Source organism: Gnatocerus cornutus, chromosome 9, assembly GCF_029298725.1.
Source record: "Gnatocerus cornutus isolate USDA-ARS CGAHR chromosome 9, icGnaCorn1.1, whole genome shotgun sequence".
In the NCBI taxonomy this organism is placed as follows: domain Eukaryota; kingdom Metazoa; phylum Arthropoda; class Insecta; order Coleoptera; family Tenebrionidae; genus Gnatocerus; species Gnatocerus cornutus.
Genome location: NC_142241.1, coordinates 2,505,058 through 2,531,006, shown reverse-complemented (window position 1 = coordinate 2,531,006; position 25,949 = coordinate 2,505,058). Strand labels below are relative to the sequence as shown.

General features: G+C 34.1%; 2 protein-coding genes, 1 long non-coding RNA gene and 1 pseudogene across 3 annotated transcripts; 1 reads left to right on the top strand and 3 right to left on the bottom strand.

Moving 5' to 3' along the window:
* Positions 1-6,412: 6,412 nt before the first annotated feature.
* On the top strand, positions 6,413-9,826 carry LOC148167758 (uncharacterized). Its single transcript, XM_088046103.1, has one exon. The coding sequence runs from the start codon at positions 6,413-6,415 to the stop codon at positions 9,824-9,826; it is 3,414 nt and encodes a 1,137-aa protein (XP_087902229.1).
* Positions 9,827-12,210: 2,384 nt separating this feature from the next.
* On the bottom strand, positions 12,211-14,592 carry LOC148167757 (uncharacterized). The gene is made up of 2 exons (XM_088045523.1): positions 14,512-14,592; positions 12,211-14,453 (listed from the first exon to the last, which is right to left on the bottom strand). The coding sequence occupies exons 1-2, from the start codon at positions 14,575-14,577 to the stop codon at positions 12,354-12,356; spliced, it is 2,166 nt and encodes a 721-aa protein (XP_087901649.1). The 5' UTR covers positions 14,578-14,592; the 3' UTR covers positions 12,211-12,353.
* A 2,879-nt stretch (positions 14,593-17,471) lies between these two features.
* Positions 17,472-20,801, bottom strand: LOC148167756 (uncharacterized; annotated as a pseudogene).
* A 3,321-nt stretch (positions 20,802-24,122) lies between these two features.
* Positions 24,123-25,205, bottom strand: LOC148167755 (uncharacterized). The gene is made up of 2 exons (XR_015770725.1): positions 25,028-25,205; positions 24,123-24,974 (listed from the first exon to the last, which is right to left on the bottom strand). It is a non-coding gene; the product is annotated as an uncharacterized LOC148167755 (long non-coding RNA).
* Between the last annotated feature and the right edge of the window lie 744 nt (positions 25,206-25,949).

Here is a 25,949-nt window from a genome sequence, read left to right as displayed (position 1 = left end):
CAGAGATTATTTTTTTAGGTTCTAGCGCACAAACATTAATTTTTTTGACTTTTTCTTAAAACTTGCAGAGTTATGGGATTGCTCGACAGTGTTTTGGAATGCTAATTTGATTAGTTTTCCAAAGACCTATAAATTTTATTGCTGGGATAAGTATATATTTTCCATGATATTTTTGAGAAACTGATCTTGATGTTCTAAAAAAAGGCAGTTTCTACTGATTTTTATATGCAATTTTGTATATAGAATTATTATATTATATCAGTTCCTTTTTGTAATGCATTATTAAAAAGATTAAGAGCTTGTCTTTTTGGAGCATTGATAAATGTATTGCTATGTCTTATCGTTTAGAAGTTACAGGATAAAACACATCGCGAAGTTGGTTTTTTGACGAGTTCATACAAAAAATGCTATTGGTTAAAAAATCTTAATATCTAGACACATTCTATTAAGTTTTAAAATTACTTAAATGCTAACACAGCGCAGATTAATACGTTTTAGAAAACTTCTTGATGATGAAAAAGTTCTTAGTTAGAAGTGGGAATGTAGAAAATGTGAAGAATCCAGAGGATATCTAGTGAGCTTGGGTAATCTTGAGAATCTAGAGGGAATGTAGAGTCACTACAGAATTGAGAAAATTTAATGGAAATCTGGTCTAAAAAAACTAGAAAGAGTCTAGAAAGTTTACTGGGAGTCTAGAAGTTTTGGAGAATCTAGAGGATGTCTAGCACACCTTGATAAATCTAGAGCACCTAGAAAATGAACTGAGAGTCAAAAATTGCAGAATATAGCGGGTGTCTAACGAAACTGGATATCTAGAGAATCTCGAAATTCTAGTGGAAATCTAGAGTCTAAGAACAGTACAGAAAATCTAGAGAATTCAGGCAATTAAGGAACGACTCCTCACTGAAAGCGACAACGATTGATTTCTTTCTAATTAATAAAAAGCAACAAACATGTAATTGTGTTTACTTTAATTCCGATTTAATTCTTATTCTTAACCCGGCCCTGTCCCAAATTCGTTCTTGACCACTTTCGGGTACCTGAAAATGATTTACAATTGGGTTGCTGGCACTTTTAAGAACCCTCATAATCTTTGCGGTAATGAGAACCGTCTGCCATAAAAACGTTAGAAGAATTGGAACAGTATAATAGCAATACACACTCTGTATTGTAGGTTTTGCGGCGCTGATGCCAAAAAATATACAGAGTATACCCGAATAATGTGTAAAGATTTTAACCGCTGTAGATAATGATTTTGCAAAAAAATCGAAGGCAAAAATTTTTCGGATTATCCGTGGAGTCGCGATAAAGACATTTTTTACCACTTTTATATTAACGTTTTTATTCCTAACTTTTCGATCGCCTGGACTGACATTGGTATTGGAACTGGTATTGGGGTTAAAATCTTTGCATTTTATTTGGGTGCACTCTGTATATGTAACAAGCAGTACTAGAAACATACCTAAAATATTACTTCAATAAAATTATTGCAGATTATGACTACAAAAAGTCGATCTTCTGTCCTTGGTAAAGCCAGTATGACCGGAAGTGACTTTTTGTCTACAGACACTGCAGGAAGTGATTCTACGGAATCGTTTCGAATGGAGGATACAAGAAAGGAGTCTAATAAAATGTTCTTTTCTGACTGAAAAATGTGAAAATCGTTTTTGCAACTCTTTGTTAAATAAAATTTCTCAATTTTCTTTTCATTTAATTTATCCTAGCCTTGGAATTCTTATGGTCTCTTATCAGATTTTATTGTTTTTCCACACCAAATTTCATTTCAAAACTGACAAATGTCAAATTTAGGGAGGACATTAATGCCAATCTCGTCATCTCAGAATGTCGTCACGATGCCAACCTTAAATAAAGAAATAACTATCAAAGTGTAAATTCGCGAACTTTATACAACTGTAAAGACGGAAAATACAAGAAAAGTGGATCAAAAACTAATAATTTTCTTGGCAAACGAGACCGATATGTCTTTTTGATATAAATCCACAAATATTAAAGCTTTTTCTAATAAATCGTTATCATTTAAATTTTGCAAAGTGGCAGCTTGCAAGACAAATCAGCGAGAAATCGTCGTTTAGCATCGAAATAAGCGGATTTCTCTAAGAATTTTGATGATTTCGTGCAGATTTCAGCCGTTTTCTCGCGATTTAGCCGTTGAATTTTAATAAAAACTGGTGGTTTGGTAGATTTCGAGCTCTTCTTTACGAATTCAAGCCAGAAAACAGCGAAAATCAGCGAGAAATTGTCGTTTTGCATCGAAATAAGCGGATTTCTCTAAGAATTTAGGTGATTTCGTGCAGATTTCAGCCGTTTTCTCGCGATTTAGCCGTTGAATTTTAATAAAAACTGGTGGTTTGGTGGATTTCGAGCTCTTCTTTACGAATTCAAGTCAGAAAACTGCGAAAATCAGCGAGAACTTGTCGTTTTGCATCGAAATAAGCGGATTTCTCTAAGAATTTTGATGATTTCGTGCAGATTTCAGCCGTTTTCTCGCGATTTAGCCGTTGAATTTTAATAAAAACTGGTGGTTTGGTGGATTTCGAGCTCTTCTTTACGAATTCAAGCCAGAAAACAGCGAAAATCAGCGAGAAATTGTCGTTTTGCATCGAAATAAGCGGATTTCTCTAAGAATTTTGATGATTTCGTGCAGATTTCAGCCGTTTTCTCGCGATTTAGCCGTTGAATTTTAATAAAAACTGGTGGTTTGGTGGATTTCGAGCTCTTCTTTACGAATTCAAGCCAGAAAACAGCGAAAATCAGCGAGAAATTGTCGTTTTGCATCGAAATAAGCGGATTTCTCTAAGAATTTAGGTGATTTCGTGCAGATTTCAGCCGTTTTCTCGCGATTTAGCCGTTGAATTTTAATAAAAACTGGTGGTTTGGTGGATTTCGAGCTCTTCTTTACGAATTCAAGTCAGAAAACTGCGAAAATCAGCGAGAACTTGTCGTTTTGCATCGAAATAAGCGGATTTCTCTAAGAATTTTGATGATTTCGTGCAGATTTCAGCCGTTTTCTCGCGATTTAGCCGTTGAATTTTAATAAAAACTGGTGGTTTGGTGGATTTCGAGCTCTTCTTTACGAATTCAAGCCAGAAAACAGCGAAAATCAGCGAGAAATTGTCGTTTTGCATCGAAATAAGCGGATTTCTCTAAGAATTTTGATGATTTCGTGCAGATTTCAGCCGTTTTCTCGCGATTTAGCCGTTGAATTTTAATAAAAACTGGTGGTTTGGTAGATTTCGAGCTCTTCTTTACGAATTCAAGCCAGAAAACAGCGAAAATCAGCGAGAAATTGTCGTTTTGCATCGAAATAAGCGGATTTCTCTAAGAATTTAGGTGATTTCCTGCAGATTTCAGCCGTTTTCTCGCGATTTAGCCGTTGAATTTTAATAAAAACTGGTGGTTTGGTGGATTTCGAGCTGTTCTTTACGAATTCAAGCCAGAAAACAGCGAAAATCAGCGAGAAATTGTCGTTTTGCATCGAAATAAGCGGATTTCTCTAAGAATTTAGGTGATTTCGTGCAGATTTCAGCCGTTTTCTCGCGATTTAGCCGTTGAATTTTAATAAAAACTGGTGGTTTGGTAGATTTCGAGCTCTTCTTTACGAATTCAAGCCAGAAAACAGCGAAAATCAGCGAGAAATTGTCGTTTTGCATCGAAATAAGCGGATTTCTCTAAGAATTTAGGTGATTTCGTGCAGATTTCAGCCGTTTTCCTCGCGATTTAGCCGTTGAATTTTAATAAAAACTGGTGGTTTGGTGGATTTCGAGCTGTTCTTTACGAATTCAAGCCAGAAAACAGCGAAAATCAGCGAGAAATTGTCGTTTTGCATCGAAATAAGCGGATTTCTCTAAGAATTTTGATGTTTTCGTGCAGATTTCAGCCGTTTTCTCGCGATTTAGCCGTTGAATTTTAATAAAAACTGGTGGTTTGGTAGATTTCGAGCTCTTCTTTACGAATTCAAGCCAGAAAACAGCGAAAATCAGCGAGAAATTGTCGTTTTGCATCGAAATAAGCGGATTTCTCTAAGAATTTAGGTGATTTCGTGCAGATTTCAGCCGTTTTCTCGCGATTTAGCCGTTGAATTTTAATAAAAACTGGTGGTTTGGTGGATTTCGAGCTGTTCTTTACGAATTCAAGCCAGAAAACAGCGAAAATCAGCGAGAAATTGTCGTTTTGCATCGAAATAAGCGGATTTCTCTAAGAATTTAGGTGATTTCGTGCAGATTTCAGCCGTTTTCTCGCGATTTAGCCGTTGAATTTTAATAAAAAGTGGTGGTTTGGTGGATTTCGAGCTTTTCTTTACGAATTCAAGCCAGAAAACAGCGAAAATCAGCGAGAAATTGTCGTTTTGCATCGAAATAAGCGGATTTCTCTAAGAATTTAGGTGATTTCGTGCAGATTTCAGCCGTTTTCTCGCGATTTAGCCGTTGAATTTTAATAAAAACTGGTGGTTTGGTAGATTTCGAGCTGTTCTTTACGAATTCAAGCCAGAAAACAGCGAAAATCAGCGAGAAATTGTCGTTTTGCATCGAAATAAGCGGATTTCTCTAAGAATTTAGGTGATTTCGTGCAGATTTCAGCCGTTTTCTCGCGATTTAGCCGTTGAATTTTAATAAAAACTGGTGGTTTGGTGGATTTCGAGCTGTTCTTTACGAATTCAAGCCAGAAAACAGCGAAAATCAGCGAGAAATTGTCGTTTTGCATCGAAATAAGCGGATTTCTCTAAGAATTTAGGTGATTTCGTGCAGATTTCAGCCGTTTTCTCGCGATTTAGCCGTTGAATTTTAATAAAAACTGGTGGTTTGGTGGATTTCGAGCTGTTCTTTACGAATTCAAGCCAGAAAACAGCGAAAATCAGCGAGAAATTGTCGTGGAAGCATCCTCTCTCTCACCGGTATCAACACCAGGTGTACACACTCACAGCGACGTCACCAAGACGCCATCGTCAACAAGACAAATTTTCACATTGATCGTCAACAAGACGACTTCATATTCATCGTTCATCAGACGACGTCACCAAGACGTCATCGTCAGCAAACGATCTCACAGCCATCGTCAACAGAACGACAGCTCATCAAAAAGGTCAGCCCTTCCATTTATCATTATCCCTTTTTTGCTTGCTCAAATAGGCATTGTGTGTAACCTTTCATAAAGCATCGCGATTTTTACTTGCTAAAATGGCAGAACAAGAATTAATAAATCTCAAATTCAAAAGATCGCAAATCTTTAACAAATTAGACAGAATTAATGAATTCATCACTACGTTCAAGCCAACTGATCAAATTTCTTTGGTTAAGTCTCGTTTGGATGTAGCTCGATCAACACTTGCAGAATTTGAAAAAGTTAACTTCGACATTGTTGACCGGACACCAGTTGAATCACAAGCACAGGCAAATGAACAAATACAATTTGAAACTTTATATTACAGTATTGTATCAAATTTAGAAAATTTAATTGAAAATTCAGTACAACAAAATGAGACTGCAACAGCTGTTCTCAAAGATGCGAAGAGTCAAAATCGTAGCAAATTAATTTTGCCAACAATTCAAATTCCGGAATTCAATGGAGCCTTTGAAGCATGGTTAGCATTCAGGGATATTTTTCAGACTCTGATTCACAACAATCCAGAACTGAATAACATCGAAAAATTTCATTACTTAAGGTCATCTCTCAAGGGCGATGCATCCAAAACAATAGAGAGCCTTCCATTAATTGAAACAAATTACGAAGTGGCTTGGTCTTTGTTAAAAAATCGGTTCGAAAACGAGCGATTATTAATTCATGCACATGTTCGGAAAATTCTGAATTTCCCAAATATTCCAAAAAGTTTGGCTACCAATTTAAGACAACTAGTCGATGACTTGTCAATTAATCTTGAAGCGTTAAAATCCTTAAACGTATCAATTGATACATGGGACGCGATTCTGATTCCAGTTATTACAGAAAAATTGGATTTTCAATCTTCGAAAGAATGGCAATCAAGACTAACAAACAATTTGCCAACATTGGATGAATTAAAGACCTTTCTTCAATCTCGGTGTCAGTATCTAGAATCAATTGAATACAATTTTCAAAAGCCTCAAAGCGCAACTGTTCTAACAAAGGGACACTCTAAACCTAAATTTCAATCACATGTCGTAACAAATGAAAAAAGACACTGTGTAATTTGCAAGGGTAAAAATCATTTTATCTACAATTGCAATCATTTTCTCCGTATGAAAGTTGCGGAACGAATAAAACAAATAAACTCGTTAAAGCTATGCGTTCAAAGCAAGAGATGCTTCTCGCAACTGCTATTGTTCTCATAAAGGACATTAATGGTTATTTACAGAAATGCAGAGTTTTACTCGACAACGGGTCACAGTCAAATTTTATAACCAAACGAATGCGTAAAATGTTAGGCTTGAAAACGACTTCTTCGAATAATGCAATCGTAGGCGTTGGTAATCAGCAAACCGTCTCGACAGAATCCGTAGACGTTACAATCAAATCGGTTCATAAAAATTACAACGCACACGTCACATGTTTTGTCTTGAAAGAAATTAGTGCAAACTTGCCTTCAAATAGTTTCTCAATTGATAACCTACACTTTCCTTCCGAGTTACTTTTAGCGGACGATCAATTTTACCTTTCAGATAAAATTGATTTACTTTTGGGCACAGAATTGTTTTTCGAACTTCTGCTAGATGGTAAATTTCAAATTGACGGTAAACGGCTGTACTTACAGAATACCCAACTAGGTTGGATCATTGCGGGACCGCTTGATATTCCGCGAAATAAAGTGAGTCGGTGTAACCTTGCCATAAATTCATCTCTGGACTTGGAAAACCAAATAGAACGATTCTGGGAACTTGAAGGTTATCACCCCATCCAAAAACATTTGACTTCCGAAGAAAAATTTGCGGAAACGCATTTCTTGAACACGTTCACACGTGATGATGGTCGTTTTGTAGTTAATCTTCCTATAAAGGACAACGTCATCTCACTAGGTCAATCAGACCAACAAGCCAAAAGGCGTTTTTTTAATCTAGAAAATCGATTAAAGAAAAGTCCAGCACTTAAAGCAAAGTATGTCGAATTTATGACGGAATATTCTGACTTGGGCCACATGGAATTAGTCTCGAATAATGAATCAGACAATTCAGAAACGTATTATTTACCGCCTCATCCCGTCTTTAAGGACAAACAACCGTCCTCAAAATTACGCGTCGTCTTTGATGCTTCCGCCAAATCGACCAATGGCAAAAGTTTGAACGATAATTTGGTCGTGGGCCCCACAATTCAAGACGAACTATTATCCATCATTCTGCGTTTTCGTACATTTCAGTACGTATTTTGTGCTGATATCGTCAAAATGTACAGACAAATTTTAATCGATTCGAATCAAACTGATTATCAGCGTATATTTTGGCGCAGCGATAGCGATGACGAATTGCGGACTTATCGCTTAACAACGGTCACGTATGGTACTTCATCGGCGCCATTCTTGGCCGTACGTTGTTTACATCAATTGGCGCATGAAAATCGTGAAAAATTCCCGGAGGCGGCAGATATTATTTTACGAGATTTTTACATAGACGACTTAATTACGGGCGGTAACTCAATTGAAGAATTACAATCAATTCAACATCAACTGATAGAAATTTTGCGATCAGCTAAATTCGAATTAGCTAAATGGGCGTCAAACAACATAAACTTATTGCCAAGCTCTGCCAAGGATTTAATAGATACCACAATAAATCTCGATAAACAAGATACCAAAACATTGGGTCTTTTTTGGAATTGCAATCAAGATACGTTACGGTATAATGTTCAAAACATTCTTATACCAAGTGAGTTAACAAAAAGAACGTTACTTTCGATGATTTGTCGCATCTTCGATCCACTTGGCTTAATTAACCCGATTGTAACAGTGGCAAAACTTCTTATGCAACAACTATGGGGATTGAAATTATCATGGGATGAATCGCTACCTGACGACATTAGTGAACAGTGGACACAATTGGCCAACGATTTACAAAAAATCGGAAAATGTCGAATTCCTCGGAACGTGGTACCAGCAGAGACGGTTTCTATCGAACTCCACGGTTTTAGCGATGCGTCGGAAAGAGCGTATGGAGCTGCCCTGTATTTAAAATGCACAAACTCAAACGGTGAAACTCATGCAAATTTATTAATTGCAAAATCGCGCGTGGCTTCTCTTAAAACGCAAACGATTCCCAGACTAGAACTTCTTGCGGCGCAACTGCTCGCTCAGTTAACAAATCAAACAACACAATCATTAAATTTAAAATTCGACAAGCTCAATTTTTGGACAGATTCAACCATCGTTCTCTGTTGGTTATCAAAACCTCCATCTACCTGGAAAACCTTTGTCTCAAATCGAGTTGCGGACATTCAAAACTTGACAAACATTCATGATTGGCACCACGTAGCCAGTAATGAAAACCCAGCTGACATAATTTCGCGAGGAAGTGCAGCTGAACAATTGATAAACAATTGTTTATGGTGGCATGGCCCCAACTGGTTAATTTGTGATCGTGAAATGTGTTCAGACGCATTTATCCAAAACGAGGATTTTGAAAACATTCCGGAACAAAAAAGGATAACTAAAACGACTTTGGTTAGTACGAATTCATGTGACTTGTTGAACAGATTTTCAAGTTTTACTAAATTAAAACGGATCATAGCATACATTTTGAGATTTGCAAACAACACCAAAAAAGGAAACGCGAAACAAACAGGTCATTTAAGTTCTGAGGAGCTAAATAACTCAGAAAGGTTAATCATCAAATTAATGCAACTCGAGTCTTTTGCTCAACAAATTCAAGAATTAAAATCTTCAAATGTTGTTAATAAAGGCAGTTCATTAAAAGGTCTAGATCCATTTGTTGATAATAACGGAGTACTAAGAGTAGGAGGTAGACTAAAAAATTCTCGATACCCATTCGACAAGAAGCATCCCATGGTTTTACCAAAGAATCATTTTGTTACCTCTTTAATAATTCAATTTTATCACAAACAAAATTTACATGCGGGCGCCCAAGCCACATTATCAGCGCTGCGGCAAAGGCTCTGGATTGTTGCCGGAAGGAGCAAAGTGAGACAAGTACTCCATAAATGTATATCATGCTTCAAGGTAAAGCCAATTATTGCCTATCAAAAAATGGGTGATCTTCCGCAAGACAGATTAGAGCCGGCTAGACCCTTCGTTAACACTGGAGTAGACTATGGTGGGCCTATTTTGATCAAGGAGTCTAAAGGTCGCGGTAGAAAAACATTGAAGTCATATATTTGTGTGTTCATTTGTCTTTGCACCAAGGCGATTCACCTTGAACTGGTCACAGATCTGACAACAGACAGTTTTTTGAGCGCCTTAAGACGACTTATTTCCCGACGAGGCATGGTCAAACATTTTCGGTCGGATAACGGAAAAAATTTTGTCGGAGCTAATAATGAACTTGTCAAATTAGCTGAATTCTTCAAAACTTCCGACTTTTATAAAGATGTTATCACCGTTTTGTCCAATGATAACATCAAATGGTCCTTTTCACCACCAAGGTCACCTAACTTTGCTGGTTTAATGGAAGCTGGAGTAAAATCAGTTAAATATCATCTCAAACGTGTCGTGGGTGACACTTTGCTTACGTATGAGGAGTTGTACACACTGCTAACGCGAGTAGAAGCATGCCTTAATTCCCGTCCTTTAATTCCATTATCAAACGACCCGAACGACTTGATGGCTCTAACCCCTGCTCACTTTTTGATTGGAGAAGTCCTAACTGCTCCGCTTCGCGCTGGCAGTTAATAGAGAAAATGCGCTGGCATTTTTGGAACAGGTGGAAGAAGGAGTACACATCTCAGCTACAAGGCCGCTCCAAATGGAGATCCGGAGATGCAATTGGCCTCCAACCAGGAGCTATGGTATTAATGGTAGAAGACGGTTTACCTCCACTATGTTGGGCCTTGGGGCGTATCCAGGCAATCCATCCAGGAAGGGATGGTGTCGCAAGAGTGGCCTCGGTTCGAACCACAAAAGGAGTGTACAAACGTGGTGTTTCTAAGTTGTGTGTGCTCCCAATTAATGACAAGTAGTGAAAAGGGGAACAGTGAGTTTTCTTGAAAAATTTATTTCTTTCAATTTTTTTTTGTTAATTGTGTTTTGATTTTTTTGTTTTTGTTATTTGTGTAAGACGTCAAAAATTGAGACGAAGGTAACAACATTAATGTGAACAAACCTCCCCGCTAACATATGTTTTACTTGACCTTGACTGATTGGTTCCCCTTATCTTATTTGAGGGAAATATCTTTAGTATGCTGGTGGTCGTGATTACGTGCGCTTGGGCGTCTGTGTCGTACCCGTCAGGGTCGTACTGGCCCATTACGGAGTTGTTGCTCTACGTCGTTCTGAGCAAGTGTATTCCTCTGTGTTAACCCATTCCTTCAGGGGCTTTGGCCCCTGGCAGACTCGTGTAAGTTGGAATGGCAGAGCGAGTATAATTCACTATGCTATAAAACCCTTGGCAGACATCTAGATGTAATTCTTGAGCACTGGGTCTCCCCTGGGGGGGGAGGTCCAGGTGAGGCAGACTTTAGCTCATGTAATGGAGAATCCGGAAGGGTTCTCGTGGGCACACAATGCAAATGACGAGAATGTACGGCGGACGTGTTGGAGGGGTCCCCGTGTCCTGTCGTGGGACGCCGTTTAGTACATGGGTGTGATGGGGATGTGCCCCATCACCTTGGTGGCTGGAACTCTCACACACATCGTGAGTTGATGCCGCGGGCTGTATATCCCCGAACTTTTCAGCGATTATGTCGTTGACCAGGAGGTCATCTCCAGAGGGTTGACAGATGGCAACAGTTCGAGCCTAGCATCGCCTCGGGCAAGGGGGTGGAACACCCCTGGTGAGTGTACCCTTCTTTCCTATCCATAATTACAGATAAACAGGTGTTGTTATCTTTTGTTTCGAGTCAATCAATGTGGTCCCAATTTTGGTGGGTCCGGTCCTGACTAAATGTACCGATAGGGTGGTTCAGATGTCTGGTGAGTCGATTAGTAGTTTTGATTGGCCATAGCTAGTACCTGTTAATTAATTTGCGATAATCAACGACATCGAGACCAGTATTGGTCTCACATTTGTTTATTTTTATTTATTTATTGTATTTCAAGTTTTTTGTTGAAGCCTACAAACCTTCAAGGGGGGCGGCTATGTTGCGTACCCAACGCACATGCATTTTCATGGAAAGCGCCACACTGATTCAGACAGAGATGTGTGGTGGGGATGCGCTAGCCGCCGCCACAAGCAGTGTGTTGTCGGCGGTAAGACAGTAATGTACAAGTAAAATAAACTGTAGAAACCAGCACCCGATAATTTGGAAGTTAACCCCACCTGCGTTAACATCTTTCAAATCCGCCAAAGTTTTACAGCATTCCTTCACAAACATCTTTATGCTGTCTCAAGATTTCAACAAACATCCACAACTATTTTGAGAATTGATGTGAATTCAAATTGGAGCAAACGAAATAAGAATATTTCTGTATATTTGGCGTGACACTTTTAATTATGTATTATTATAATAAGTGAAATAACTGATAAATAAAATAATTGACTCGTTCTTTGAAATTTGTCAGATTAGTGACATCTGAAAACTCTAACCTTAAAAATGGCATGGTTACACTAGAAAAACAGTGGAACTAAAACGTTGGTTTCACAGTCGAAAAGTTACTAAAGTCACGTGAGTTAGTTCCGTATAATGAAAATACATACATATATCTACATATTACATGCATGTTTCATAATGTCATAGTTACTAATCAACAAACGACAGGGTTCTTGCCTAGTTACTTACTACTATGGGAGTAGAAAAAATAAATTATTATTACACCAAAGTAACGACACGAACGAAAAATTAGTTTGTTTGCTTTATAATTATATAATTTGTTTTTGTAACACAACTACTAACTAAAATTGATTTTCTTATTTTGTGATATTAAAAAGGTACAGATTTTCTTATCTTACTTTGTCGTAATTAAGAGAATTGTTTATATTTAGTTATAATTTTCATTGAACATATAAATAATAATAGTTTGGTTTTTTTCAACTTATTTTCTTACCATATCAAATATTATGTACCAACTAACATAAAGTCGTAAGTCCCGGTTTAATGAAATATTAAAAAATACTCAAGTAGAAATGTATAATTTAATCAAAGATTAAGGGCAAAAAAATGAGATTATTTTCCATTACAATTTACAGATTCTCAAACTACATTAAAATCAGCGAAATGCACATAAAATAAAACAGGGTACATAACTAACAGAGAGAATGATTTTAACATTCATAGCTATCCTCTACAATTGTTTCTATGTTTGGTTCATCTTGCAGTGTTTTTTTCTCAAAATTTTCTAAATACCTGATGCTAACTTTACGATCATCAGAGAGATGAAGACCAATTAAAATTTTCTTTAAACCCTTTCTTTCATTTCCTTCAAGTTCAAATGCTTCATAGTATTTTTTCCGTAGACACTGTTTTAGGGCCTTCTTTGCAGAATCTTGTTTATGCCGCTTTAGTTCAATTATAATTACTGCACATTTTGAAATAATAATTAAATCAAGCTTGGGTGAGCATCCCTTTTTGATTGCAAATTCTGAAAAGCAATCCAACTTCCCACAACTAGAAATTAACATCCAAAGGTCACAGTGAAAGTGAAAATGAGCTTTTGGTAATTCTCGGTCGGTATACAAATTTTCCACAGATTTTTTAAACGCAACATATTTCATAGGTTCATGCTTCTCTCCACTTCCTAAAGACTTTAATGCATTCACAAATGACTCTTGTTGTTCAACAGTAAACAGGTTAGTTTTCAATTTTACCAAAGCCTCCTGAAGTTTGTCTGTAAATACTTGTTTCAATTCTAGATTCGGAATTTGTAATGTCCAATTCCCATCATTCTTGTCAATAACGTTAAAGTACCCACATTGTGTGAGAAACTGAAGAGCTAAGTCTACCTGCACTAGTTCGATACAATTCAAAATTGATTCACGTAATGATTTCAGATTATAAATATCGTTCAACTCTATAGTTGTTGCTATGATGGAAATTTTCTCATTGTCTCTAACGGCAGGAAACACCTTCTCCCGCATTTTTTCGAATTTAAATAGTTGGCAGATATATTTGGTTCCAACCGATTCAATCCAATAACTTTTTCGTACGAGATTCGGTAAATAATTGGTAATAGACACAGGATTAGAAATAGTTGTATCTTTGTCTCCCACTACAGTGTAATTGTTGTACCAAAGAGTAATTTCATCAAGAGCTTTTTCTCTTTGACTTCCTTCTTTGACACAGTTGTTAACTAAAGCGTTTACTTCTTCTCTGGTAAATCCAAAGAATTTATAATAATCATAATCCTTGTCCAAGAATGTTCTACGTTTCACATTGTTAGCTCCTAATGAAATCGTACCGCCTGATGCAGTGACAGAAAAAATTATTACTCGTTGAACAAATTGTGCTGATATCTCATCTTTACATAAAAGACGCATTAGTTCTCGTATGAAAAACATAATCTGTCGGTCTGATGAGTTTTCACCAAATAACATATTCATAAAAGGTGCGTCGAACTCGTCAATCAATATAATAATTTTCTTATGGGTTTGTTTTGTTTGATAGTGGACCGACAAAACCTCGATCAAATATTTAAAGGCCCTGTTTATGTATGATTGTGCTGTGTTACGATCCATTGCCTCTTTCCAATGATCATCATCATCGGCATATTTCAAATAGCACAAGAAAGGTTTAATATCCAGTCTTCCCATATTGTTACTTGACCAGCTGAATTTTTCACCATCTTCGTGAATTAAACATGTTTTATATTTTCTAAACAGCTTCATTATCATATTTCTAAGACTCTCCAAAAAGTCGCTATATGACGTTACTGATAATTGTGCAAAATCAAGAAAAATTACTGGATGCTGTCCGCAATGCTTGCGAAAAAATCTTGTACTTCCACAACCATGATTCTCTATGCATTCTTCAGTGCATTTGTAAATTCTGAGATCCTGGAAAAGTTTATATTTCTCCAACTTTTGTTGTTCACTGCTGACAATTTCAAAAAACTTCTCCAGCATTTTGCAAGCCATAGTCTTGCCAAATCTGGGCGGTGCAGTGAGAAGTATTCTATGTGCATCCTTCATAACGCATTTAATAAACATAGACTTGTCCACAAAAGTCGATGTCCAACGAAGAACTTCAAAAACCAAGTCAGGATCCTGAAAAGACATAACAAATTGTAATTTCCATGAATTCCTATTTGAACATAAAACAAATTGTACATTTGTTCGAAGCAAGTTACTTACGTCTTCACTTTCATTTGAGCCTCCGGAAGTGTCCAAAGATGTTACATCATCCATTAAATTTAATCCAAGTAATTCCTATAACAAAAGTGTAATACCATGTTACCGTGTGATACAATAATATGTCTGGTCTTACTTGGTCTGAATAGACAGGTTTACTTTCGACTTTTTTGCGCCTTGATGAGGATGAGGAGCCCTCCATCAGATCTACCTGAAAAAAATTTTATATTCAACGAATTTTTTTATCTGTAATCTGTATGAGTAAAAAAATATTAACAAAGTTCCGTTCAAAATGATTTAAAAAGATTCAAAATAAATTTTTTACAATAAATAAAAAAATGACCAATACTAAAGAGAACAAAATTGTAGCAGAATATTATACACCATTAAAAACAAGACAACCATCTGAACTCCAACAATTTCAATGAAGTAACTCAAATGAGAAATCGTAATTTTGCCATTGAATATCTCAATTCGACTGTAAATAAAAAACTAACAAAGACAGAATTTTGCAAATCTAAAAATATTTCTAGAAATTCCCTAAATATGGGACTAAATTCAGTTGGAATTAAGATTGCATGTAAAACGAGAACAAATGAGAACAAACGGGAACAATCCGGGACAAAAGAGAACAAATCGGAACAATTGGGAACAAAAGAGAGAAAAAATAAAATAAAAAATAAAAAAATATTCGATAATGTAGAACATAAAGCAGGTAGTCGTAAAAATATAAGTTTAGATGAAGAAGCACATAAATTAATTAGTAAATCTTTAGAAACTTTTCAATCATAAATGGACAAACTAGTTTCATACATTCCCAACGATGAGAAAGAAAAATGGAAAAAAGATTTAAAACCTATTATTACTGAAATAGACAGATTAGAAGATGGAGCAAAAATAGTCGGTTTCAAACAAGAAGTAGTAGATAAATATATTGCAAGAGCTAACAGCTAATTTATTCCTTGAACAATTAATTATGACAGACTGTGAACTAGAATCCGCTAATAATAAAATCGATGAATTGGAATATAAATTAGACAACTACAATAATTATGATCCTAAGAAACTAGCAGAATTAAGAAACAAAACAGTAGTAATACCATCAAACATCGATGATGTAAAGAAAAGAACTCTCAAAATATTTGAAAGACATACTAAAAATATGAGAGCAATAAATGAAAAAACTCAAAAATTGTAAATTAAATGGAAAGTACTGTATTCAAGAATTTAAATATATTCAATGAAGAATATCCAAAATTCAGAAAAAAGTCTTATTCAACAAGTTAATAAATTAAAAATTATTATTTTTATTCTTGCGTTTATTATCGTAATTGTTATTATTGTTTTCTTAATTTATTACTTCAACGCTAATAAAAAATAGTTCAACAGTGTCCATGAACGTACCTATGATGATACTAATACGTGTCCATAAGCTAATGTATCTGTAGAATTAGGTAAAAGATATCTTTTATCATCTTTCCAACTTAGAGACTTTTTCTTTACTTCTTCAGTAAAAATATCATGTTTATGACTCCTAATCACTCTCTGTCTATGGAAGTATTCAGTTTGATTGAATAAGCAATTTTTGTAATCTTCAAAACTTATTTCTTTCTTCAATACTGCTTTCTTGATACCTTTTAATTTTTTTGAAACACACGTTTCAGTTCTGTAACTGTACATTTTTGACCTTAAACCTATGTATTCTAATATCTTAATACCATTCAATTCATCTTTGAATTTCCCTATTACTTTCTTATTTTTATCAGAATATAATGGATGGTCCTTTGGATAATCAGATGTATCAAAATAGTCGGGTTTGTTTTTCATAAATTCATAGAAATCAGCCATTTTAATCTCATATATGAAACTGTCGGTATCTCCATAAAGAAGTTTTATTTTTTCATTAAATTCTTTTTTAATTACATTGTAATGGAAGTTATACATTAATAATTTCGATAAATCTAATACGGCTTGCCCAATGTAAATTGGTTTATTAAACAATACTTTGGTTTTATAATTGTGAACTGCTGCCAGGTGTTTGCTAAATATAGTTCTGTGTTTAAAATTAGGTTTGTTTATCGCTTTTTGTAATTTTTCTTCATCACAATATAATTTAATATTTTGTTGGTTTCTAACAGATTGCATAGACTTACCATATGGTGCATTAACCATTAGTTTCCAGAAATCTTTTTCAAAATCATTTTTCGCCTTCTGTCTTTGTTCAGTATTAAATTTTACATATGGTGCTATGAAATTTGACTGAGTAAATTTTATACCTCTGTGAACCTTTGTTATTCTAATACCTAAACTTTTGTAAAGTTTTAATGTTTTGTAATGAATTATATAATTTTTCTTATCATAGAAATGACAAAGTAGTTTTTCTACTTTTCCGCCCGGGGGAATTCTATTTTCCGGAGCCAAAGGCAAGTCATTGAATTTGTTATGAATAGCCAAGTCTACAGGGAATGCTAAATCAACTTCTAAAACATTACCGGTATCACTATCTGATAACAGTATACCATCAACATTTTTAATTTCATCACAAGTCAACCATTTAAAGTTTTTTTCTGGTAATCTCTGAGATAAAGCCCATCCATATAGATTATTAGCATCTATATAGATAATCTGAGTATTTTCATCTGCCTGCGAATACCTGTTACTACACTGTGAAATACCTCCTCTAATTCCGTTTTCAAAAAACAAATACATTTCATAATCAGTTAATAATTCCAACTTCACTGAAGTATATTTGAGCATACAGTCCCAAGCTAACTCCGGAGTTGTATAATACCAAACAGGATCCAGTCCATAACTCTTTTCTAAACTTAAATCTCTAAAATTTTCAAATACATCAGTTAATAGCAAAACATCTAGTTTTAAGTATAAATCATGCCATTCACCCAAGTTTTCAATTTTAAAATATTTCCATACTTTCACTGCATGTTTGAATTCTTCTTGAGAAATTCCTTCTTTTGTGAGCGAAGAATAAAATTTATCTATTGATGGAAGTTTTGTTTCAGAAAATTCCTTTTCCAATTATCTTGCTTTTTTCTTTCCTAAATAACACATCTAATTCATGATTTGAAAAGTATTTAATTATTTCTCTCAACTGACTTGATTCCAGATTAGATGACAAATTGTCTAGGCTACTTGCCAAAAATCTAAATGAATCGATAAATCTCAGTTCGATATATCCATTATCATCCATTCTTAAAATTTTACTGAAAGAAATATATTTCTCTTCGTTATTAGGTATTAATTTCAATTGACTTTTATCTTCTCCTAGATTTTTTATAAACAAATGACAATCGTAAGCGCTTAAATTATGAAACAAAATTGGAATAAACAATGGTTGTCTATATTTCAAATTGCATTTTCTACAAGCAGCTCCTCTATATTTTCCAGTGTAGTGATCATGATCTCTTACTTTTGGGTTTTCTATAGAAAAAAGATAACAAATTTTTGTTTTTTTATATTCTTCTAGTTCGATATCTTTTATGGGTTTATTTTCTTTTAATAACTTGTATATTGTTCTGGCATATTCAGTTATTCTTTTTATAAAACATTTATCACTTTCCTCTCCTCTGTAAATTTCCAATGGGTTACCAATATTATTATAAGCACTCTTAATGTATAATCCATAACCACAGGGAATATGAAATTGTGTTTTATGAGTATATGATGATTCAGGATTTGGTTCGCATGTATGAATAGGTTTCAGAATAGATTCAAAATCAGAATAAATTACATTCTTTGAATATTTTTAAATTTTAATATATTATCTTCAGCCATGTTCAGAACACATGGTTCATTACTAAAGCACACATTTTGATGTTTCTTTAAAGCATCTTCAGTTCTAGCGGAGTAGTTTAAACATCTTCTACAGAAATGTTTTTTGTTTCTATTTACTTCCAACTGATCATTCAACAATCGACTCAAATTCTTGATCCAACAATAATGATTTTTGTCTTTATTTCCAAAGTATAGTAAGTCGATATTCATTTCATATATTTGCTTATTATTATGATACAAAGGATAAAATATTTGTTCTTCGTAACTAAACACGGTAACATTAATTTTATTATGTGATTCAAATTTAGGTATGTCCTGGATTTTGACAGGAATTTAATTCATTTATATATTCCGGCTTATTATAATGATTCAGTCTATCTACGTGTTCTTTTGCTTGATGTAAACATGATATTACGCTGTACATAAAGCATTTATTATCGTTGTTTTTAACATTAACGCAAGCTTTTTTATCTTTAATCCACTTGGGTAATTCTACATATGAATTTCCGCTTAACGGTGTATATTTGTTTATATTAATGCGCAAATAATTTATATTTTTCAAAGTCCATCCAGATCCCTTATCTTGCAATTCATCACATCTTGATATAAATAAATCCTTTTGTTCATCCCAATATTCCTCCAGATCATCTTGTTCTCTTAGTATAACATTTGGTAACTGAAATTTATGTATCATTATAAAGTCTTCATTTTCCAGTTTCATAAACTCGCATTCCATCTCTAAATTGATTTTAATATTTTTATGGAGATTTAAAGCATTTATAACTACTTTAATAGCCTTTTCTTTTATCATATCCATATATGTTTCTATATCTATACCTTCTTCTAGATTATTATGCTGATAGGTTAATAATCTTCCTTTAAAAGCAACCTGAACTAAAATAAAATCTGGCTCTGGATTATGTCTTGCTTTATGCAACTGCATTCGACTTTCCTTAATATATTTTCCACATTCATCACACTTGATCTTTTTTACTCTTTCTTTTTTCGGTTTAGAAAATATGCCATCATTAAACGGAAAGCTCTTTTTGTTTTCTCTTGTTATTTTTAATTGCTCTTCAGCATGAATAATCTCGTTTACCAATTCTGCCTTATTGTATCTTTTAATGTATCTTATACCTAAAGATTTTGCCATATTACGTAATTCAAGCAAACGACGACTATTCAAATCATGTTTTAATTTATGCAAATGTATTCGAGTTTCCTCGATATATGTTCCACATATATCACATTTGATCTTCTTTACTCTATTTTTTTTTGGTTTAGCAAATATATCGTCATCAAACTGAAATGTTTTTAGGTTCCTTTTGTTTTCTTTCTCTTTATGTAGCTGCATTCGGGTGCTTTTGATATATTTTCCACATATGTCACACTCGATTTTCTTAACTCTCTTTTCCTTTGGTTTAGCAAATAAATCATCATCAAATGAAAATATTTCTGAATTCGCTTCGCTCATTATTTTGTTTTCGTTTTTTATTTTCTCATGTAATCGCTCTTCAGCTTTAATATTAGCTTTAATCAAGTCTGCTTTATTATATTTTCTAATATATTTGATGTCTAATGATTTTGCAATATTAAACAGATCAGATAAACGTAGATTACTCAAGTTCCTTCGTTCCATTTATTATAGAAAAAAATCTAACAAACAATTTTTAGCAAATAAATAAATTCAATCCATTTTTATGCAAATCTGTTTTTATATGCCTTTTAAAATTAGTTCTAGTGTAATATCTACCACAAACACATAACAAACGAGTAGAATTAACTGCTTTTTTACATTGTTTACATGTTTTTTCATATTTATTTCTATAGTTATAAAAATCACCTGGACATTTTGGTTCTAAACAAACCGAGCAACGACTAGTCATTTATTAGAAAATTTATTCATCAAAGACTTCAATATTAGGAAAGTGTATTTTAAGAAAACCTAATTTTGCCAAGTTTAATATATTGTTTTCATACATTTTAAATTGATTATGCATATTTTTAAATACTAATCGTTCAAAGTCATTATTTGGTTTGCTTCTCATATCGTTAAACTTTTTTTGAAACAGTTGCCATGCTTCTTGGTCATCGTTATGTAAGCGATTCATTTAATTTATTACATTTTTTTTCACAAGAAATTATCCATAAACAGTGAGTGCTAAAACACACTGTCCCTGTTTAGGTAAAATTGTGAGAAGCCTCGAGATTCAAAAAATATGTGTTGTATATGGAGGTGATCAATTTAATGTTTATTTAATTAATTGTCGAAAAAAATAATACTTGTAATCAAAGCGATCTAGTGCAATATACGAGGCCTACGTATTATAAAAGTCTACATAAAATGAATGAAAAGCTAGATATCAACCTAGGTTCAAGGGAAAAGACAGCAATTATTTTAGAACATAATAATATAAATAAAGCTATTAGAAATAATTAATAATAATAAAAATCAGGATTATTTTCTTTAATTTTATAATCCAAGAAAGAATTGGGTGTTCGTAATTTTAAATCCCTAATTATATAAAAATTATTAAATACAAATACAAAAACAGCTCAAGAAATTAGAGAATACTATAATATTACTTTGGAAGAAATATTTTATTCATATTTGGAATACACTAAAGACTTTTATTTGAATATAGAAAAATCACTCCATAAAGCAAATTGAAACGATAATCTGAAATTAAGAGAGATTGTCATGTTTTTTAGTCCGCATAAATCTAAGTGTGGGAAAGACATGTTTTCATGATAATTTAATCGATGATGACAACGTAAACAGATAACTCATCTTTTGATAACAAAAATTTTTGGACTGCAGATGTAAGGATCATTTTTAATGTATTTTGACACGCTGAATTCAAATCTGTGCTCAGTTTTTCTCCATCAAGTCTAGATTTTGAAATAGCATATGATTGTTGACCCCTCGTGATTGGTCGCGGGTCTCTGTCAAACTGAAAATATATGAAAATTCTTGGATGTAACCCACAAAACATGAAAACTTACAAAAGCTTTCAAAAAGCTTGATATTCACTTGACAAAATAACTTAAATTTGAAAGTTTAAAATAAACTTACAATATACTTTGATGTGTAAGTTTCCATCTACACTTAATAGCAACGTTGCGATAAGCTGCCTTACGAAACTTTAGATTAACTTGTTTTGGTAAGTTTATAGTAAGCTTACAGAAAGTTGATGTGGTAAGTACAAATGAAAATGGGCGCATGTGCGTGTACCAATTCAGAGAAGAAACCAAGAATTATAGAAAAAGTGTCATTCGTTCTTGAAGCTAACTATTTATAATTCATTCAAAATGGATTTCTTTAAGCATCCCTCTTTAAAAGTAAGTATGAAACCTCTTATTTATTTATTGTGTTTGTAGGTATACCTAAGTAGTTCTGTTTTCTTTAACTATAGATGCTGTAAGAAGTTCATTTTCGACAGTCACGAACCGCGAGTTCAAGATGGCTATGATGGATTGGTTCAACCATTCGAGAACGAGGTTGAAGCGGGCTGGCGAAAATCTCGTAAGGGCAGTTGCCGGACCAATTAGTGATTTTTTAGCATAATTCACTACACAAAAGGACTAAAAGACCGCATTAGCAGATTCTAAAATGTTGTTATTTTATGACAGACATTGGCATAATTGACTATTTGACCATTGCTGTCTGATGGTCGGTTTTAGTTTTGAGAAGGGGTGTGGGGTAATCTCGATATGCCTAGCATAAAAAACAAAATTAAGAATCAAGTGCTGTGGCGATTTAGCCCTTCTGTGTAGTGAGTACCCTAATTAAACCATAAAAGCACTATTTGGTGCCGGCAACTATTACAGTTTATAGTTCATCCAAGTTAATCTAAGCTATTATAAAATCATATAAATTTATGTTCTACCGCCTACCACAACCGGACAGCTTTGTGGTATTTTGATATTTATGACGAGACAGCTTGACCTGTTTGGACATAGTATTTTCATCGCAGGGTGCAAATTCGGGTAAATAAACCCTCATTACATGCACTTATGGACCTTTTCAAGCTGTCCCATTGTAGTAGACCAGACATTTTTATAAATTTATGGTATAAATCAGACTAATTTGATGATACTATAAGTTTTTTTACTCATTTTTAACCGTTTTCATTTAGAATTAGATCACGACGACCGACTTTCTTGTTTCTCTTTTATACCATTACCATTATTTTATTATTATTATTGTATTTCGTTTTGAATTTAGAATAAACATCTTTATTTGAAAATTTGAGTTTATTTACAGAACTGCAATTTTAATATAACCTTTCATATGTTAACTTAAAATAACCTTTCTGTTACAATCGTTTTAAAAGCTTGTCGTTTCAAGCTCGCACTAAACTTGTGGTTTCAAGCTTGTGTCAAGCTTATGGTTTCAAGCTTGCACAATCAAGCTTAAGAAAGTCGTTTTCAACGTTTATGCAAGAATTCAGCAAGCTTATCGCAAGTATGCTTGGAAACTTACACTTTGATTCGCAAGTTTGAGGAAAGTTTACATCCAGCTTTTTTTGCTTGGTGGGAAGTTGCTGTAGGTACGTTCTTTTTGGGAAAATCTTGTGAGAAATTACTGGATGACAAGTGCGAAGTCAAATAATAAACGTTTTTATAAACTGAATATAGGTAGGTATGCCCCTTTAATTATTCTATTAATTGCTATCATGTTTTGGGCGTGAAAACAACGTTTCTTCTTTTACGACATTGGAAAACGATACACTATACCACGTGGCTGTTCAGATGTTTCATTTATTTTAATTTTCGACACAACCGTTAAAAATTACCGAAAAGCAGACGACTTATATTTAACTTATAAACTTATAATACTATTAATAAATAACAAGACATTTTATTACTTACCAACAGCTTTAACAATTAACACCAAACCAACACTGAAACGACTGAAACTGTCAATCATCTGTCAACGCAGAACGCAGCGGAACGGACAAAACTGAATTATCGACCGAAAGAGCGTCGCGCGCCATCCTGGTCTAGATGGCGCTAAGCATATTATCGTTTTAAGGTCACTAGATCAAAGTGTCTGTTTTTATAAGGTACCGCCATTAGTTTTCAGTGCGCAATTCAAGAGAGACATACATAGTCCATAAAGCAATGGGTTAGAACGAGACGCAAGATTCTAGGGAATTGTCATAAAATTGTTGACGTAAAATTTGTCATTAACAAAATTTAAGGTTATCTTCAAATTATTTGTTCAAAATACACTTTAATAAATCGTGGGTACAAAAAGAAAATTGGTTCCAACATTATAACAGACTATGTGAATACGTAAGAGGTGAGCGAACCGACATTAGAACCTATTCCATTTTAGCACGTTAAGGAGGTGCAACACTCAGAAACGGTCTCGGACTTCAAGCACTGTCTTTTCTAATCTCCAACGATTCGACTTGTATGCAGTAACGCCCTAATTAGAATATGCTATTAGCACTTATTATATTGTAGCTTCTCCCGACGATGTAGTAACAATGATGAGATGTTAAAGTAACTGAGAGAAAGCATTGCACAAATGGAAGTAGCAAATACATGAGCAGAAAATTGTTGTGTGCCGTTGTGTTTCTCTGTACGGGGATTAACTAGTGAAAAAGCGAGATTCCTTAAATTGTGGTTTATTGCTAATATTTACATTCCGGGTTGGAGTCCGGATCAGTACCTCTTAAGAACTAAATCTAAAATCTAAGAAAAATGCGTGGTCGGAATAGTCGCACCCCCACTCCGTCTTAAAGGAGAGTTATGAGATGTGACTAATTGAACATATGTGAATGAGGGTGGCTGGAATTAATTACAACAAAATGAAGTACATGAGATATTTTAAAGGGGCTATTAAGAAGAAAGAATTTACAAGTTTGAAGAAGTAGACATGTTTAAGATCTTGAATGAGGTTATGCAAAACAACTGCAACAAAATGAATATCAAGAACAAATATTAAGGTTATGTTAAAATTATTTACTTAAATCACCCTGAAATACAAAATTACATCTATTTTTAACACTACAGGAGACCATTTGAATGCGTTTAAGGACCTTCGTACGCCACATTAAACTATAGAACCAGTTTTGCATATCTTATGTATATTTCATGTCCCATTGCATTTTCAGTTTTCACATTCATTATGAGGAAGTAGCAGCGGCTTCAAACCAACCATCTTCTGCCGCTGATGTTGAAAGCGATGGTGTGTCTTCCTCATGAGACTGTGTATCTGCACTGTTCAAGTGATGAGTGCAATGACTGTGTCTTGTCCACCTGCCAGTTTATGAGGCCCCGCTGTTACATTAAGGATAGCAGTCAGTTGGTCCTACAACACATTTTGAGAACGTTTACCGTTGAGGCCGATATACTTACACTTTACAATATCATTGCTTGTGTTTTAGGCATTTGAAATAATATTTCTGTCCATAACGCAGGTTTTGTGATGTACCACATGTGAGTGGCCTTCCTTCTTCCATTTTCTTGTCCATAGATTTGATTTTCAACTCATATTAACAATAAGATGAACGAGTTATTCGCCTGAATGCAAGAAGTTCATGTTGGTATTGGGGCTATTGAAACACAAAAGCGATTGAAGACAAATTGGGGGAACATTATTTAAATTTAGTTCACGGAATTCGTAAACTAACAGGTACAAAATTCCATAACCTTATAAGAAGTACTCAAGGGTTCATATACAAAAACCAACTTTAGTATTCCCCCAATACGTACTGCTTAACCAATGTCACAATGATTGTCGGCTTCGATAGGGCTTCCATCTACCTTCTATTTTTCTTTTTTTTTAGTTTTCTGAAATTTGTGGAAAGTAGTCGTACATAAAACGTCAAATAGTATTTACTTACGGCGGAGGAAACAAAAACACCATAACGATTCGTGTTGAGAAATCGCACATTCAAACAATTTTATTACAAACGATATTTGACAAGAATTGACAGTTCATAAAGCAATGTGTCCACACAAACAACACAAAATTTAGTGCGCATGTAGAGATAGACAGAAGATATCGTTGTCTTTCTTTTTTGTCACTAATGGCGGTACCTTATAAAACAGACACTTTGATTTAGTGACCTTATATCGTTTTTATTATAAAAATGTGTAATCACAAAATAAAAAAACCTCAAATTTAGTAAGTTGTGTAACAAAAACAAATTATACTTAAAAAAACTTTATCGTTGACCTCTTATTAATATCGATATTAATGAATCAGTTTGTCTGAAAAAGGATGCGTTAATGGGTGTCATTAACGCTCTCTTTTTCATTATGCAGCTCTTTTTGAAATTTTGACATTTTGACATATGCAACCAGAAATACACACAGAAATAAAACAAAAACTACGGCATTATCTTCAACTATGTTTCTATTTCTGAATATTTACTTTTACTCGGTAATAAACTTGAACATGCATCGTTTGCGCTTTGGACCACTGCAGCCGGTAGGGTATTATCACAATTTTCCAGGTCCATAATTACGACTTCAGCAACAACTTTTTCAAAATGGTGACACTTGTTGATAAAATTCGCATGTCATTTTTTTCAATGGTAACTATGTTTTTTTATCATAATGATTTTTCCGTGAAACTCTTGCCCATTTTGTCACCCAAATAAAGGTATTGTGTGGTCAACGATAAAACGTTGTAATAAACTCGTTTGTTAAAGGGCGATTAATGATCTCCACTATTAAAGACACTCACTCGCTTCGCTCGTTCGTGCTTTAAACAGTGTCGATCATTAATCGCCTTCATTAACAAACTAGTTTATTAAATAA